The sequence below is a fragment of the Sminthopsis crassicaudata genome, chromosome 6 (assembly GCF_048593235.1).
Source record: "Sminthopsis crassicaudata isolate SCR6 chromosome 6, ASM4859323v1, whole genome shotgun sequence".
In the NCBI taxonomy this organism is placed as follows: domain Eukaryota; kingdom Metazoa; phylum Chordata; class Mammalia; order Dasyuromorphia; family Dasyuridae; genus Sminthopsis; species Sminthopsis crassicaudata.
Genome location: NC_133622.1, coordinates 163,722,156 through 163,742,046, shown reverse-complemented (window position 1 = coordinate 163,742,046; position 19,891 = coordinate 163,722,156). Strand labels below are relative to the sequence as shown.

The 19,891-nt window shown below is 34.3% G+C and overlaps 1 protein-coding gene across 1 annotated transcript; it reads left to right on the top strand.

Annotated features, from left to right (window-relative positions):
• Window positions 1-15,192: 15,192 nt before the first annotated feature.
• LOC141545677 (permeability factor 2-like) lies at window positions 15,193-18,436 on the top strand. Its single transcript, XM_074272858.1, has 4 exons — window positions 15,193-15,555; window positions 15,666-15,795; window positions 16,070-16,180; window positions 17,114-18,436. The coding sequence occupies exons 1-4, from the start codon at window positions 15,453-15,455 to the stop codon at window positions 17,130-17,132; spliced, it is 363 nt and encodes a 120-aa protein (XP_074128959.1). The 5' UTR covers window positions 15,193-15,452; the 3' UTR covers window positions 17,133-18,436.
• Window positions 18,437-19,891: the final 1,455 nt, after the last annotated feature.

Genomic DNA, 19,891 nt, shown 5'->3' with positions numbered 1-19,891 from the left:
GAATGCTATGACATTTGGTCTATGCATCCTTATCATTGATATTACTTCATTGTCTGTGGTACTTACATAATGTAGTTTACCTGTTTATTTCTTTTAAGTAGGACTATTTTTTGGTTTTGTTTTGTTTGAGATCATAATTGCTACCTCTGCTTTTTTTTTTTCCTCAGCTGAAGCATGATAAATTCTGCTCTAATCCCTTAATTGCTTATCTTTTTTCTTCATATATGTTTCTTGTAAAGAACACGGTTGGATTCCAGTTTTTAATTCATTTTGCTATCCACTTCAGTTTCATGGGTAAATTTACCTCATTAACAATCATGTTATGATTATTAACTCTGTGTTTCCCTCCATCCTATTTCCCCCCACTTCCTCTTGTCTCTTTTCTTTTACTCTGTCCCTCTTCAACAGTCTGTTTTGATTATGATCATTACCTCCCTTAATTTGTCCTCTGTTCTATCAACATTCTTCCCATTCTCTTATCATCTTTCATTTCTACTTCCCTAGGGTAAGATAGATTTCTATGCCTAACTGAATGTGTATATTATTTCCTCTTTAATCCATTTCCAATGAGTTTAAGTTTCAAGTTTGTGCTGTTCCCCTCCCCTAAACTTCCTTTTGTGTCTCTATTTTTTGACATAAAAAAGCTATGATAAAAAAAGAAAAAAATGCAAACCACTAAGGGTATAGTTCAGGAAGACACCTCCTTATTGTGAAACCTATATAATTAAAACAATGGGAAAATTTTAATATTTCATTTTACAAAGTTGAAGTTTTGCATAGCAGAAAACTTTCCCATGGCATGAAAGCATTTATTTTGGGATAATATATAATCAAGATTTAAGTCTCCAAAAAGCAAAGAGCACTTATTAAGTGCCTACTCCATGCAAAATTCTGTGCCTTACAGGTACTGGGATACAAAGACAATACATAAATATCCATGTCCTGCAGAAATATATATTGTATTAGAGAAAAATAATAGCCGTAACCGAGTTTAAAGGTGCAAAGGATTGGGACCAACTAATGAAAACTAAATTTTGGAAGCATGTATAGGGAAGCAATATGTATGTTTGGTGGAAGCCCATAGTGATGTAGAATTTAGGTATTACACATGAAAATTGGAGAAAGAGGGGCAAAGAATACTAACAGCAAATTGGTCAAAAAGATCTTCCTAGAACAAGGGGTACCTGTTTGGAGGAAACTAGGAATTAAAAGAGGAGTGCCTTACCAGACATAAGAGAAAGTTTATTCAAAGACTCAAGGGCTCTATGCAAGGGACACTAACACTCTGGAGATACAATTTTGAAATCTTGCCTTAATCCCACAAACCACTTTTGCCTTTCTCTGATATGATTTACTCTCTTTCCCTGTTGGGAAGAGGGTATTATCATATCTGATAATTCCCGGATTATCTAGGGAGGAACTCTTTAGCAACCTCCATGTCCATCTCCCAACCTCTGGATATCTTTAAACAACCTTTTGAGATATTGATTATCAAACTTTTAGTCAGGTACATTCCATCTGAATCCTAAACTTCCCTTTGAGGTGCCAGGTCTGGCTCTTGACCCCTCTGTCTGAGTTCCCACCTTTACTTTTCTGGTCTCCCTGAGAAGCCCCCAAGTGTGAATTTCCTTTATAAAACATCTGCTTATGATGAAGATCTTTGCTAAGTTCTCTTCAGGGCTAAGCCCACTGTGAGAAGCTCTCTTTTTCTCCCCCACAGTGCCTTCCTTCTAATAGCACCATTTTCCTTACTCTAGCTATCTCTGGTCAGTCCAACCTGTCAGACAATGACTTTCTCCTACTCCGTGGAGTACTTCCTTTCTCTTGAATAATTGTGAGTTCTCCTGGAGGAACTTGTCTTTTTTTCCTTTCTAACTATATGCTCTCCCAACTCTATTTCATATTTACCATTCCTTGTGTCTATTGTATCTCATAATTTTGTCTGTAAACCTTTCCTCCAAATAAATCTACCTTTTGCTAAAGAGAATCGCCATTGCAAAATCGTCACATTTATTTTGAACATTGCTATCCTGACCCCATCACTGACTCAGAAAGTCAGTAGTGGAAAAAGAATAGAAACTCACTCTTCCTCATTTAGAGAAGGGTTCATGAAACTACTTAATCATTGCCTCTTTTAAAATCTTCCATCTTTTGTTTCCAAAAGGAAGGAAAATATTTACTAAATCCATATTTTGTGTAAGTCATAGAATCCTAATTCAAAAAGAGGCTGCATAGTTTTTTTCTCTGCCCTCTCCTTCAAATAGCATTGTATTAAAACTATACTGAAAACACAGTTTGTTGGTGTATTCAGTTCTTTGTGATATTATTTTAGGTTTTCTTGGTGAAAATACTGGAATTGTTTGCCATTTTCTTCTTCAGTTCATTTTACATGTGAGGACACTGACACAGAGTTAAATGGCTTACCTAAGATTACATAACTAATAAGTATCTGAAGCCAGATTGGAATTAAAGAAGATACTTCTTTCAGATTCCAGGCTCAGCACTCTAGTCATTTCACTGCCAACTAGCTCCCCCTGGAAAGATAGTTTAATACCATAAAAAAAAATTAAAACAAACAAACAAACTTTGCTTTGGAAACTTCTTTGGCAAATCCCTCAAGACTTTACTCTGGTTATAATAACCACTGCTACAAGCTGGATATTGAAAAAGATATACCAGCAAGTGAATCTGATATAATATACTCTATGATTCTAAAATATTAAATATTTCTTATACTATATGACACAGATTAAAACTTATATACTATTTCCTTTTTTAAAAAATCATGTTCTGGAACACACTGTCCCAAAAGAAAAACCACTAGTCTAGCTTTTAAATAGAACTGATTCAACAATGAATAATGACAGTTGAGAATAGACAGCTCAGTTTTCACTCACCAGATGAAATCCATGGCATGCAATTCTATGAATAAGATTTCAGCATCATAGAGGAAGAGCAGAATTTTGAGGATTTTCCCCTTAATTTTCATCTTGACTTTTATGTAACTCCTATTGGAGTTTGGGGACCAGCTTTTTTATTTCTTGTAAATGTTCTAAAGAATGATGAATAAAAGTAGCCAATTCTAGAAAAGTTTTATTTTTAAAAACAGACTTTATAATTTCTTAGAATAATAAAATAAGATTTAAAGGGATAGAATATTTCAGTGCTTCAAGAATCTGGGATTTGAATCAACATATTGGCTTAAGAAGTTACTGGCATTTAGGCAACCAGGCAATGAGTCTCTTGGAGCTTTGTTAGATTAAGTCCTAAGGCAAAGTACACTTAGTCCATGATCAGCCTATCCTGGAAAGATGGTTGCTTCTAACAAGATTATAGTCCATGAGCATGTGTTTGAGAATCCAGGCCTGTAGGCATCAAATGTAGTGTACAACACTGGAAAATGGAATTCAAATGAAAAATCACCACTAGATAAAAAATAAACCAAATTCTAGACTGCTAAATAGTAATAATGGAAAAAGTCTGCACTAAATGGAAGAGAAAGAGTAGAGGAATATGTTTAATTTCCTTCTATGGGTGTAGAATGCTACATACATTTTCAGGCTTTGCTAAATTGCCTTTCTCTCTCTCTCTCTCTCTCTCTCTCTCTCTCTCTCTCTCTCTCTCTCTCTCTCACACACACACACACACACACACACACACACACACACACACACACACACAAAATTATAGGCACACACTTCAGAGATGCCTAGAGGGAACCAGGTTTGCAGTGGGAGGAGTGCTGGGCTTGGAGTCAAGGAGTCAGGAAGAAAAATAGGTAGGAGAATTATACAGGAGATTTTATTGGTGGACATATATATATATATATATATATATATATATATATATAGATATAGATATATATATATAGATATATATATAGATATAGATATAGATATATAGATAGATAGATAGATATAGATATAGATATATATATACATACGTGTATATATATATATATGATATAGAGTTTTGAGGTATATGTATATACATATATACCTCAAAACTCTATATTGGGCTGACCGCCTCTAAATCTGTTTTCTCATACCTGAATTCAAATATTTTCTCTGACAATTCTTAGCTGTGTGACCCTTGACCTTAAATCTGTCAAATGGGGGTTAATATTAACTTCTCGGAACTGTTATGGGGATTAAATTAGATGGCACAAGAAAAGTACTTCATGTTAATAATAGCTAATATTGACTGTGCTAAGCGAAATAATAATAATTATTATTTCATTTGATCCTCACAAAACTCTGATAGCTAGGTGCTATTATTATCCCTATTTTACTGTTATGAAACCTGAAGCAGAGTTGAAATGACTTGCCCTGGACTTTGTCCTTTACAAACCTTAATGCCTCTACAAGGTCTCAGCTTAAAAGTGTATTAAATACTCTGGGACACCCTATGTAAACGTTGGCTTTTGTTATATAACTATTAATTCATTATCATTCATTATAATGGGGGTAATATAAGTTGAATAAGAAGAAAATTACCATTGGTAACATACTTTGGTCTACTTAAACCTCCTAAATGTTTTTCCACAATCCATTGGCTTATTTACAGTACTGTTAGCTGAAATAATTGCATTCTAGGATATTTTACAATTCCTAAGACAATATTGGTGTTAGTAAGATAAAAATTTATAGCAAGGAGCACTTTGGTATAACTGAAAGCATTGCCCAATTCCCAGATGCAACAATCTGTTCTCCCCTTCTCATTTAGTTCTGGAAAGATAGACATATATTATCATCTGTAGAGGTTTTCCAAATATATATGATGATAGAATAATTCAATTAACTACCTACATAAATATAAGTTATACTGTGGATAAAATATCTTTTTGTGTATTTTGTTTTCTCATGTAAATGGCTGCATAAATTTGTCCAAATTAATATAGATTCCGCTGAGAAAGCTTTATCATGTTTATGTACTTTATACAATTAGCACAGTGCCATCAGCAAATGAGAATAAGAGGAGTACCTTGCCATCCCTTGGACTTATTTGGACTTTATGCAGGGCATTCTCTATGACATCGGAAAATATCTGTTCATTTTAACATATCTATTTATTTTAAAGAGTGTTAAATATCAATACTCAAGCTATTGTTGGACAAACTTATGGAATCATGGGATTCAGAAATAGAAGGAAATTGATATTATCTGTCCCAGCTTCTTATTTGTATAAGAAACAAAAATGTGACTGTGAGATTAATTAAGTTGTACAAAATCATATTGGTTGCAGATAATAGATTTGAGGAGCAAATCTTTTGATTTCCAATACAGTGTTCTTTTGATGCTGTCTTTCCTCTTGACTGGAAAAATGATGTGTACAGTATATAATTTGATATATATTTTTAAGGCAATTGAGGTTAAGTGACTTGTGTAGGGACACACAATTAGGAAGCATTAAGTGTCTGAGGCTGTATTTAAATTCGGGCCCTTCTGAATTAGGGCTGATGCTCTTCCCACTGCTCCATCTAGCTGCCTTTCTATATAATTTTAAAGAAATGTATTACTTATTAAAAATCAATATGTCTCTAATTTAACCCAATAAAACTTTTAATAATAATTATCATAAATATTATATATAATATGTTTGCTACACATAATAAATGTCACATACTGTATATTAAAAATAATAATAAACAAAATATTCAACTATTTCTCATATAATATCTATGTTCTTAATTGCATTAACTATCTAAAATTTCTTAAAAATGAAAATATAAGTGAATAATTATTTGATATAGTTCTAGAAATGCAAGATTTCATAAGATGAAGAAATTGAAATGAAAATAAGCAAAGAAGAAACAAAATAAGTGATGGTTTATTTACAGAACCTTGGAGAGCCAACTAAAGTTAATTAAAATACATTATCAAAAAAGATAAAGTGACAATGGATAATAATGGATAATAGTCATAACGGCCAACATTTATATAAGGTCTTCCAGAGTTTTTAATATAGTTTTAAGTTGAAGCCTTGTAAAGGCATCAAAATTTGCAAAGGACAAAGTCCAGGGCAAGTCATTTCAACTCTGTTTCCTTCTGTTTTCTTAAGTAGGGAAATAAAGATTCTCAAGGGATAAAATTGTTTTAAAATTTCATTTAAATTTTTAATGAACAAAAGTCTATTTTTTCTCTCTTCTACCTAACACCATTGTAAAAGAAAAAAAAATTAAAATGGAAATAATTGTTAAAAGTTAGAAAAAAGGAACTTTCTAAGGGAAAAAAGATCATTACCAGATCTCAATTAATACTCCAAAGTAGAAATTATAAAAATTTGGTCTTGGTTACTAAAACAAAAAAAAATTGATCACTGGAGTAGATTAGATGAACAAGATCAAGAGTCCATAAAATAATAAAATAATAGCACAGTGTTCTCGAAACTAAAGAATAACAACTTTTGGGCTAAGAACTCTATATCTGATAAAAAAAAAAATCTACTGGGAAAACTGGAAAGCAATACTCCAGAAGTTAGGTTTAGATAGATAAACATTTTACATTACATACTAAATGAATATATGGCTTATGTATAAAAAAGTCACAATGAAGGGAACAAGGGAATAACTATGAGCAGAAAGAGTTTTGATGAAAACAAGGAAGAAAAACTATTAAAAAGATAAAATGTTTTTAATTATATAAAATACAAAATTAATGGAAGAAATATAGTAAAGTAGGAAAATAATTGAAGCAAATTTCTTTAATAAACATCCAACAGTTCAAGGAAATTGATGCCTATAGATAAGAACAAAAGTCATTCTCAAATAAATAAATTATCAAAAGATATGAATTGGCAGTTTTCAAAAGAAGAAATGCAAGCTATCTGCAGTGATATAAGGGGGAAAATGTTCCTCAAGTAGAACTACACCTGTCTTGATAAGGTCTTAGAGCAGAGCTTCTTAACTTTTGGTTCATGAAATTGTTTTTAATAGTTTGATAATTATTTCAGTTCATTTGGTTTCTTTTTTAATATTATATGTTTTATGCATTCAAAAAACATAATATTGAGGGGTCCATAGGTTCACCAGACTGCCAAAAGGATCAAAAGGCAAGTAACCCTTGCCTTACAGAGTTACTTAGAGCACAGCTTCTTAAAGTGCTGTCATGTAAACATTTCTTGGGTGAAAAGGGGTCACAAGCCTAAAGCTTCAGTTCTCAAAGCATGATCCACAGAATCTTTGAGATCCCCGAGTCTGTTTTAGAAGTTTTTTGATGTCAAAACTATTTTTTTGATAATACTAAGATGTTTTAATTTTGAATATGGTAAATACTGATAGACAAACCCCAGCTAAATAATCATTTTTAAAAGGGTAAAGTGGTCCTGAGGCCAAAAAACTATTAAAACCACTAGTCAAATCCTGAGAAGTTAAATAATTGACCTGGAGTCACATAGGCAGTATGTGTCAGAGACAAAGCTTTAAGCCAGGTTTTCTGTGCTTCAAAATTGGCTCTCTACTCACTAAGCCACAAATGACAATTGTATATACAAATATGATCTTTGTCTATTGAAATAGTCTTTTTTTGTTGATATTCAGTTCATGATGAACTTAAAACTAGGCTATTCAAAGTAAAACAAGTTCATACTAAGATATTAACAACAAAAAATGATACCATACATAAATGACACAATTACAGGTCTTTCTTCCTGTTTAGGGAAGACCAATTTTGAAACAAACATTGTTAATATTTGGGACATTATAACTTAAGCAAAATACATTTCTTTCAAATTATTTCTAATAATTCCAATTCTAAATTAATAGTACAATTTTGTTTCTATAATTTTTTTTCTTCCAATACTGAATAATTTTCTAGTTTTGGGACCTTTTAGTTTACTTTAAGAAAATGTCTTGAGGGAGATATTTTGGATTTTTCCCAAGAGTGACAAATAAGTAAAAACGGTATAGAGAGCCAATTTAGGACAAAGAAACTTATAATAAGTGAGGATTCCAAAAAGCATTTCCTTGAGAGTTGAATGGTTGGCTGACATTACATTAAAGAAATCTCTTAATCGTGACATTGGTATTCTGAGATTTAATAAGCTATTACTAAATGAAGATCAAATTTAAGTTCCTTAACATTTTAAGATTGAATATACTCATGCTATTCAATGAAGTAAATGTGTTCTTTCAAATGTTGCAAGTCACATCTTTTTGCCTTTTCCTGCTTCATTAACCCTATCCAGGCTACAGAAACTTTTTCAACTTCCATCATGTGGAATGATACAATAAACAAATTTAGAAGAACACATGATAATTTACCTCTCAGATCTGTGGAGGTGCATTTTTGACCACAAAAATAGATAATTTTGATTATATTAAGTTAAAAAGGTTTTGTACAATTTTCATCATGTATGGGCATTGTTCACACAGTTCTCATATGGACTTAATTCTCCTTCAGACTCCCTGAGGCAATCTTCATTTTACACTACTTTTCTGTTTCCCTATAGGACCTAGTGCCATGTTTTATAAGCAGCAGAATCTCAGTAGATATTGGCTGACTATAAATAATAATGTTTTTAGAGTTAACTAAGGGTAGAAATGAAAACTGAATTTTTTTTTGCTTTTACATAGAGAGTTGTCTAGCACATCAGTTCTCAAAGAAGGAATCCCATCTCCTAATCAAGCTCACCAATTTCTCTGTCTAGGCCCAAAGAGTTGCCTCACAGGATCCCCATATGTAGTTATGTGTCAGAGACTGGAAGGAAAAAAATGAACACTTATTAAACATCCAGTATGTGCCAGGTACTATACTAAGTATGTTTTTTTTTGGTTTTGTTTTTGTTTTTTTGGGGGGGAGGCAATTGGGGTTAAGTGATTTGCTCAGGGTCACACGGCTATGAAGTATTGAGTGTCTGAGGCCAGATTTGAACTCAGATTCTCTTGATCTCAGGGCTGATGCTCTACCCACTATACCAACAAGCTGCCCCTATACCAAGTATTTAAAAAATATCATGTCATTTGACCTTGGAGGTAGATATATTATTATGTACATTTTATTTTTTAAATGTAAATAATGTTTTATTTTTTCAAATTAGATGTAGAAACAATTTTCAACATTCATTTTTATAAGATTTTGAGTTCCAAATTTTTCTTCCTTTTTTCTTTTCATCTCCTCTCTCCAAGATAGAAAACAATTTGTTGTGGATTATACGTGTTTTAATGCCTATTTTACAGTTCAAGGAACTGACATTAAATGAGGAATGAACATGGATTGCTTAAGCACTTCCTCAAAATGGAATTTCTAGGAGGAAATCAGTGATTGAAGGAGGGACCTTAAAAAATAAAGGCCTCTTTCCACATCCACAATTGCCTATTGATAATTTCTATCTCTACAATATCTTTCATCCTTCTCTTTCTCTCTCCTCTCAGGACCACCTCATTACCTTCCCCTGGAACATTTCAAGAGCCTCCTAATACACTTCTTTCTTTCTAGTGTCTTCCTCTCTGCAATCTATCAACCACACAATAGCCAAAGTATTTTTTCCTAAAGTTCAGATTTGAGAATATCACTGCTCTATTCAATAAACTTTAGGTATTCCCTACAAACTACAGGAAAACTATATTATTTCATCTTTTTAATATAACAAGGAGACCTGTAATAAAGACTTGTGTGGCCTGCATGTAACAGGGATGTGTGTGTGTATTATTTTTATATAATTAGAGAGTGCATATATAAATATATATGTACACATATGTGTGGATATGTAAAAATATTATTCTTAACTTATTTCTTGGGGAGATGGAAATTTACCTCTAGTGTACTGAGTCATCAGTCTTGATGTCCTGTCTTCAAGAGATTATTATATTTGGAATTGTGATCTATTATAAATCAGATATTTGAAGTCTAGGAGTATGATTTTTTTCAGAGTTCAGGATAAACACCAATTTTTCTGGTTACTATGAGTGGAGGAAGTCGTTCTATCTCATATCTAGAAGATAAGTTAATATCAGCCAGTTTAGCTTCCCCTTTCACTATTAATCAAAAGAAAATAATAGATACAAATTAAACATTTATCAAAGGAAACAAATAACACAGTAATTGGATAAACTGAATATATTAATTGATAAAATACACAAGAATTAGGAGCTAGATGAAATTTCAGCTTAGCTGTGGAGAGAACTGTCTTGCCTAATGAGTCACTCAATTAGGAATATCTAGGGGATACAGGCATTGAGAAATCAAGTAATTGTTGGGATGTTGGTTTTCCCCCACATACCTACAGCTTCAGAAGTCTTCCTTAAGACTCTTTGCTTTGTCTTTTCTTTTTTTTTCATATTCGTTTTTTATTAATTTTTATAATTATAACATTTTTTGACAGTACATAAGCATAGGTAATTTTTTTACAACATTATCCCTTGTACTCCCTTCTGTTCCAAATTTTTCCCCTCCTTCCCTCCACCCTCTCCCCTAAATGGCAGGCATTCCCATACATATTAAATATCTTATAGTATATCCTAGGTACAATATATATGTGCAGAACTGAATTTTGTTGTTGTTGTTGTTGCAAAGGAAGAATTGTATTCGGAAGCTAAAAACAATCTGGGAAGAAAAACAAAAAACAAACAAACAAACAAATGCTCACAGTTTACACTCATTTCCCAGTGTTCCTTTTCTGGATGTAGCTGATTCTGTCCATCATTGATCAATTGGAATTGGATTAGCTCTTCTCTATGTTGAAGATATCCACTTCCATCAGAATACATCCTCATACAGTATCATTGTTGAAGTATATAATGATCTCCTAGTTCTGCTGGTTTCACTCAGCATCAGTGGATGTAAGTCTCTCCAAGCCTCTCTGTATTCCTCCTGTTGGTCATTTCTTACAGAGCTTTGTCTTTTCTTATCTCTTTCCTTCCCTCTCCCAATTGTCTCAGCCAATCCAATCATGGCTCCCAGTACTGCAATCTTTCAGGGGTCTTGTAAGAGGTAGATTTCATTAAATTTCTATGTTTTACCTAAGTTTTAAAATTTACATAAGTAGTGGCACAGTAGTACATGTACAAATAAATGGGCATCTAAGTAGCACAGTGGATAGAGAGTCTGTCTTAGACTTAAAAGGACTCATCATTGTGGGTTCAGATATGGCTGCCAATACTTACCTCCTCTGTAAAATGAGCTAGTGAAGGAAATGGCAAACCATTCCAGTATCTTTGCCAAGAAAATCCTAAATGGAACCACAGAGAGTCAAAATGATTGAACATCAATGACGTGTATATAATTTTTAAAAATAGTTTTTATTTACCAGATATATGCATGGGTAATTTTACAATATTGAGTTGCCAAACTTTTTGTTCTAATTTTTCCCCTCCTTCCCCCCCGCCATGGTAGGTTGACCAATACATGTTCAATATGTTAAAGTATAAAGTATAAAGTATAAAAAAACAATATCTGTATACATGTCCAAACAGTTGTTTTGCTATACAAAAAGAATCGGACTTTGAAATAGTGTACCATTAGCCCGTGAGGGAAATCCAAAATGCAGGTGGACAAAATTAGAGGGATTGAGAATTCTATGTAGTGGTTCATTGTCATCTCCCAGAGTTCTTTCGCTGGGTGTAGCTGGTTCAGTTCATTATAATTTTTAATAAATATCACTACATTGGGGATATAAGCTTGAACAAGTTTTACTGATAATGGTCCACAACCCAAAATTTTGTGGAGATCATTGATTCAATTTATAGAGAGCCACATGGCAATAGGATATATATATCAGTGGTTCTAGAAAACTAGAGCAGGATTGTTTAAATAACTTTAAGTCTCCTCATGTTCATATCTCTTTATATTTATGTTATTCTGTAGTGAGGTTGTTAAAGTTAGGTACTTTTGACTAGCTGTCTTTCAGGCTACGAAGATTAAATTTTCTTAGATTTAGGAGTTGAAAAGAATCTTGGAAGTCATTGAATTCAACTAACCCACTTTAGAGATGAGAAAAATGAGGCCCTAAAAGGTCAAGTGATTTGCCCAAGATATTACTTAATCAGAGGGAGAATTTGAAATGAGCCTATTTGACTCTAAATCTAGCACTTTTCCCAGTATGATTTTAAAAGTAACATTCATTCATTCACTCATTCATTCATGATGATTTTTTTCTTCTCAATTATCTCATTATGGCAAGTTGTCTCAGTTTAAAAGGCTCATGTCGGAATCTTTAAGAACTTAAATTCTATTTTCCCAAAAAGAAACTATCTCTTTTCAAAATCCCCTCCTCTTCCATTCATTTTCACTTCCTTGGTGTTGCAAGGTTGAATGTTGGGTTTGCTACATTCCTTTCTGACTTGAGCAGACCCAAGAGAGAAGGAAGGTAGAGCCAGGGATTTGGTGGTTAGCTGAGTTTGCAGGCGTTGGGTGACTCACTTTTTGTTGATTAAGTTGGGCAATGTAGCTTCCCACTTTTAGTAGAGATTTCTTTTTTCCCCCTAAATGCTAATGGGTAAAGATTCTTTATTCAATAGTTAATCCACAAAGAAGTATTTTGGGGTGCATATCAGATAAGGTACCATTTCAAAGAGGAAATCAGAGTTTCCAATGAAGTTGATGAGCAGGGAGTCAGATAAAAAGCCTTATCTTATGGATCAACTTTTTCTTATCTTGATAGTCAAGTTTTCCAGGAATATAAAATGTGTCATTTTCATTCATACCTTAAAGGATTTATTTGGAATTAATTGGAAAGCAGTTTTGAAAGTATCTTGGCCTTATGATTTAAAAGCTCCCTAATATCTTTAAGCTTACAATTAATTTCCCTAGAATTGTTTTAATATTTTCTTAGTGCTATATAAATTTAAAGACAGTGGATTTAAAGCTAGCCTCATGAGCAGGAAGACACAGCGAAGCCTGCCTCTAGCATAGGCTAACTTTGTAGCTCTGGGCAAGTCCCAATCTCTCCTTGGCCAGTGATGACCAGCATTGGAAAAGTGAGTTTCCTTATTGTTAAGTACTCTGTACATTTGGAATTATAGATCTGGCTTAAAAGAATCTATCCTAAAGATAGGTTAAATAGAGTCAACAAAAGTTTTTTTTTTTTCTTTTGCATTACAGAAATTGTCTAAAAATGCAGTGAACTCCTGAATGCAGTGAACACACATCAGAGACAGCCCATTCTCATGTTCTAGAGTGTACTTCCTAACATAATCAATGATCACTTCCTCAGGCAGATGAAAGATTCACTGTATCAGTAGTGGGCTTCCCCCCTAGTTATTAAGTTCTGCATATTCTTTGGTCCATCAATATCACAAACAGGCTTGTATCTCAAAGAAATCAAAGAAAGAGGAAAAGAATCTGTAGACACACAAATTTAGAGCAGTGTTTTGTTTTTTGTTTTTTGTTTTTTTTCTGTAGTCACACAGAACTGGACATTGAGAAGGTGCTAATCAGTTGGGGAATGTTTGAACAATTTATGGCATATAAATGTGGTGCAATATCATTGTGCTATAAAAGATTTGTATGAATTGGGATAGAGTGAGCTTAACAGAACTAGGGGAACAATTTATACAATGACAGCAGAATTTTAAAAACACACAACTTTGAAAATCTTAAGAAATCTTGTGAAATTAATGATCAATCATGATACCAAAAGACCAATGGTGAAGAATGATGAACTCAATATGAAGACTGAGAGATACATTTTTAGACACAGCTGATGCATGGTAATACAAGGCTTATTATTTTGTTAAAAGAGTTTTGTTTTCCTTTCTTGGGGGGGGAGTATGAAAGTAAAAAAAAATTTATAATTGAAAAATTAATTTTAAGAAGAATTGATATGTGGACTATAGGAAACTATTTCATAAGAAGCAGATTTGTTGTCTATGAAATAAATGAGAACCAAGCTCTGTACTTCTCTCTATGCACTAGTATTATTTACTGCTTTGGGGTTTTCGAAAGGGGTATTTTGAAGAAAGCCAAATCTAAGGAAAACTGGAAGGTGGTGGGAGAAAGAAAATCACTGACAAGATATTTAATTTTTTTTCATATCAGCATTTATTATTTAAATTCAAGAATAGCTTATGAAGTGGTTAGGGGTCACATTCAGAACAAAAATAAAGATGGAGCCCTAAGGGAGGATGAGGAAGGAGGAGACACAAGGACTAGTCTCTCTCATCTGTAATTGCTCTAGATATGGATTGATAGTGATTTCTGACTCTTGGATACATGACCAAGCACAAGATAAGATGAAGTTCTTGAGGATACAGGCTTAGGAAAATATCAAGGAGTGACCACAGTTATACATCCAACCAAAGGTGAGGGCTGGAATTGTCCTTGGATCCGCAGCATCTCTTCCTTTTATGAAATTCAATCATAGAAGTTTTGTAAATTCCATCCCACACATTTCAGCTCTTATAAAACATTCTTGTAGTTAAAATCTTTGTGCTAAAGAATTCTTTCATCGCTTCTCTAATTTATTGTACGTTGTTTCCAGTTTCTCTGAATATGCATCCAATTTGTGGACTGTTTGCTCAAGAGTTGCTACTCATTCCTCACTTAAAATGATCTAATCCAGTCAAGACTGAAATGCTGTCTATTTCTGGCTTAAATCCTTTAGGATTTTTACTGTAATATCGCTTCTAGATGCTTGGAGCTAGTCAATTTGTTCATACTTTCCAGAAGTTTATGGTCTTCACTGGCGAAGATCAGCTCCCCTGCCGGGTTTCTGGCCATTTTGGAGAATATGTTCTGGCACAGTCCAGCGAGGTCCGACTCGCCTGGTTGAGTCTACATCACTGTATAGTTTAGGCCGGGGAAGTGTGGAAGGAAAAAGGATTGAGGGAAGGAGAGGGTTGAGGGAAGAAAGGGAGAGGGAAAGGAATAAAAGAAAGAAAGGGGAAAGGAGGGAGAAAGGAGAGGGGAGAACTAGAAGGTTTCTCGGCTTTTTATTGTTTTTCAGTTTTTAGGGGTTTTTTTTCTTTTTTTTTTTTTTTTTAAGTTCGGGGTGGGGGATCTTTTTTCACTCGAAGACATGGAACAAGATTTTCTTCCATCCATCCATTCTTCCTGTTCTTCCTTTCTTCCCTGATTTAGTCTTACCAAGTTAATGAAGAAATCTGGGTCCCTAGGGTGGCACTGTGAGCTGGCGTAGGACCGAGCATCTCTTCGTCACCAAAGACTACGCCACCAGCAATGAGTACCTTGGAAAGGCCAGCTCCCCAGCTGATCTCTGTCAGCATCTCCCCAGGGTAAAAGTTCACTGCAGAGCTGAACTGGGCTGGGCTGGGCTGGAGCTCCTCAGCCTTTCTTCCCGGCGAGGGCGGGTCAGCTCCTAAGAAGTCCTCCACCTACCTCGAAGCTCCCGCCCTATACTCCCCACCTCCCTACCCCTCTTCTCCTCAGGGAATTTCCCCCAAATGTCTGAGCAGCCAGTTTCCTCTGTGGACGTGGATAAAAGGCATCCGAAGTCCTGGAGGTGCACAAAGCTGGAGAACTCTCCACCTGCGCTCCTACTCTCAAACTCAAGTCACCATGCGCTCCAGTGCTTGCGTCTCAGCCACTGCAGGCTCTGCACTCCTTCGGTCAAGGCTGCTGCCTCTCTTGTTGCTGGCTACTTTAGCATGGATTGCCAATGGTGAGAAAGGGAACTAAGAAGAGGGTTGGCGACCTGGGTTGGGGAGAACTGGTTGGACTGGGATACGTGGCTTAACTGTAACCACTGGCTTATCTCTGTTGGTGGCTCAGCTTCCAAGCCAATCGCAACTGGAGAGCTGCGCTGCAAGTGCGTGAAGACCATACAAAGGATTCATCCCAAAATTATAGCCAGTGTGGAAGTGATCGCAGCAGGACCCCACTGTCCCACACACGAAGTCATGTGAGTCCATGCGTTCTCTCATTAATTTTTTTAAATCTTGCTGAGTTAAGTGACTTGCCCAGGGTCACACAGATAGGAAGTATTAAGTGTCTGAGGTCAAATTTGAACTCAGGTCCTCCTGACTTCAGGGCTGGTGCTCTTTCTATCCATTGCGCCAACTAGCTGCCCCTCTCTTACTTTTTAAAGGTGTTTTTTCCCCTCCTTGCAACGCCCCAACCCAGCAACCCCTGCCCCGGCTATGTCTCACTCTGTGTTTTTCTTTTTTCCGGTGCAGAGCCACTTTGAAGAAGGGGACTGAGATTTGTCTCAACCCTGAAGCCCCTTGGGTGAAGAAATTTATCCAAAGATATTTAGATAATGATTCTCCAACTTTGACTTCCTTAAGGTATGTATTGAATAATGTAAGTTTCTGAAAAACGTCACCTTCCAGGATTAGTTACTCTTCTTAAAAGATAGATCTCAACTGCATCTTATTCCAAACCTACTTTAATCTAGCGTCTCGCATTCGTCAGGAACAGATTTTATTGAAAACGAGAAAATGAAGGCAGAGGCACTATCTCAATTTCTGTCTTCGACATTGACTCCCTCTCTGTAAATCCATATTTCCAGCGTATATATACGAATATATTTCAATGCAATTGTAAAATTTTAGATTTGGAACAAATGAACTATTTGTTTTACTGCTGAGAAAAATGAGGATCACATCCCTCAGAGTAGTGACAGTAGAACTCTGGGCTTTGGGGTCATGAAGACCAGGATTCAAATTCTGCCTCCAAAACTTCAGGACCTTGGACAAATCAGTTAAACTCTTAAGCTCAAATAGGGCACCATGGAAGCTTTGTCTCCAAGATTTCACTGACTTCCTTAAATCTCAGTTAAAATCCCTTCTGCAAAGGAGCCAGATCCCTCTTAATCTTTATGCATTCCCTCTAATATCCTCTTCCCTAGCCTTCCTCTCCTCTCCCCTCCCCCCCCAAGTAATCCTGCGAGTGGTGAGAGAGTAGGGACTATTTTTTGCCTTTCTTTGCATCCTTATCTCTTATCACAAAGCCTAGCGAATAGCAGGAACTTATTCAGTACTTGTTGACTTAACCATGCCACTAAAGTAAATGTGAATTCTTAAAAACTGTTTTTTTCCTGAAGATTAGCTTCCCATTATGCAAGTCAATTATTTTTTTTCCTGTTTATTGATATTTCTGTTCATTTCTCAATGAATTTAAAGCAGCGCTTTTAAAAATTTGCTAATTCTAATGAGTGTAAACAGTGCCTATTTGTTTCCAGATTGAAATTTAGACTTATCCTCTCTTTTTCTCAACAGTGGAACTGACAAAGACTGATGAAGTGATGATTTTCTGTAAGAAAATTTGGATTCCTTAGCGGAAGATCTTTCAAGGAATTTTTTTTGGGGGGGGGCGAAGTCAAAGAATACAAGAAAATGCTTCAGCCAGACAGTCAACTAGCCATCACTCACTGATTTAACATTCATAAGGAATAGACTTTATAGGTAGTACTCCTTGCCTTTGGCATTCTCATGGTCATGTTATGAACTTGGCATTGATTTTTTTTTTTCCTGAGGCTGGGGCTAAGTGACTTGCCCAGAGTCACACAGCTAGTAAATGTTAAGTGTCTGAGACCAGATTTGAACTCGGGTCCTCCTGAATTCAAGGCTGGTGCCCTATCCACTGTGCCACCTAGCTGCCCAGGCATTGATTTTTTTTTTAAAAAGTTTTTGACCTATTTATTTTTTATATTGCATATTATTCTTTTATAATTAAACCTTTGGCAATTGACCAACTGTTTAGAAGATACTCCACCACGTGGAGGTTGGTAATCTAGGAATACCTTATTGTAGTCAAGGAATTTTAAGAGTTAAGAAAAGCAACATATATTCCACAGCTTAATCTATGAATATGAAATGAGTTTTAATGGAAAAAAAATGATTACTAGGACAAGGAAGATAAAATAAAAACTAGTTCCAAGGCACATGTAGTAAGGTTCACATATCAGTATAGAAATAATGCTCAAGAAAGCTAGGGTGTCATAAGTTTACCTGTCATATGCTATTTTATTTGGAATTTCCAAGTATTTGAGTTTTAAAGAAAGAAATATATAGTTTCCATGTCATTTTAGAGATGTGGTGTCTATTTCAGTATGGCATAATGTCATAACATATGAATCTTGCTGGGTGTTGAATAAATATATTTTAGAAACTGTGCCTATATTGCTAGTCATCATATATACATATGTGAGTATTACATACATAAGTTGAAAGATTTAGAAATTAAGGAAACAATTACATTCTCAATTTATGGCTTTTATACACTTTAATTTTTGCAGATTTATTTTATGATAAAAGTGAATTTAGTAAGAATCAATAATATCTTTCTGACAGTTTTGAGAGCTTATAATATAGTTGAACAATTCTTCATGTATTTTTCCTTAAAAATTAGATGAGTTTTAACATAGACATTTTTGGAGGAAGTATTTTTTATACTGTTATGAGTTGATCACGATTATTTTTTTACCTTTTTGTTATAAGAAATTATATTAATATTATGTTGTATGAGTAATTTTCTTTTCCTGTTAACTGTACCTGTTTCATTTCTCTTGGGGAAAAAAATAAATATTTTCCAAATTCAAATTATTTTGTATTCTATTTATATTATCTCAATGGTAAAATATTCACATTTGTTATTAATTACTGTGTATATTATTTAGATTTAATACATTATGACAATTTATCTTCAGCCACACCATCCTTTATCAAGACAAATAGTCTTGATAGTCAAATCAGATGGCTAGTTTATTGACACAGAAATTACAGTATCATTGATGTAGAGACAAAAAGAACTTAAGTCCCATCTAGTTATAGAACTACAGAGTTAAACCTGGAAGCTGTGGTGTGTTAGTAAATATTTAACAATGATTTTCCAAAAAAATGTATACATGACAATTTAAGTTTAGTTGATATCAACATTTTCACCATCATTTTCTTATGTCTAGACAATCAACAAAACAAAAAATTGAGGTCTGAGTGGTAGTATTAGTGAATTTCTGAGATGTAAATGTTTATACTGAAAACTTAACAAATGACCCCAGTCTGTATGAGCTGGCCCTAGCATGTCTCTGGCTGAAAGAGAATTTGCAGATCTCATTTTACAAAGAGGAAACTAAGACCCCAAGAGACTAATTTGAGTCAGGCACAGGTGCGAACAAATCAACATTCTGATACAGTAGAAAGAGCTCTGGATTTGCAGTCAGAGGACCTATCTACATATCTGTTTATTACCTATTAAGAAAGATGATTATTAAAAACTAATGATTTGGGAGGATTGAGTTCCCTCCCCCCCCCCTTTTTTTTTTTTACTTCAAGATCTTAGTCTCTGAAGATTGAGGTATACTCCTTTATGTGACTCAACTCACCTCTACAAGGGATTTCTAATCTCAGGTGAATTTCATTCAATCTTCCTGATTCCAAGACAATGCTCTTTATCCACTGCACCACCTAGCTGCCCTGATATAAACATATTGAATAAAATATTAGCAAAGAAGTTATGTCAATATATTAAACAAATTGATTATGGTCAATTAATTCTATACCAGAAATATAGAGTTTGGTTTAATATTAAGCAAATTTGGAAATGTAATAGACCATAATGATAACATAATAATTAAACCATGAGATTATATATCAGTAGACATAGTAACATGCTTTGATAAAATATGACTATTCATGATAAAACATTTAAAAATTATAAGAGTAAATGAACATTTCTTTAATATGATAAATGGTGTGCATTTAAAATCAATAATCTTCAACAATAAAATGTTAGAAATCATTCATAGGATCATAGACATTGAATAAGAAGGGAACAGAAAGACCATATTGTTTTACTTTCTCATCCCATAGATCATTTATGCGTTTTCTTGGCAAAGATACTGAAGTAGTTTGCCATTTTCTTATCCAATCCTTAGGAATAGGAAACTTCAAATATCTTAAGAACACAATGATGTTTCTCTTTCATAAAATCTTGAAAAACTAATAGTATGATTTTGTCTTTAGTTCTCATAATGGACAGTGTCATAATTCCACCTA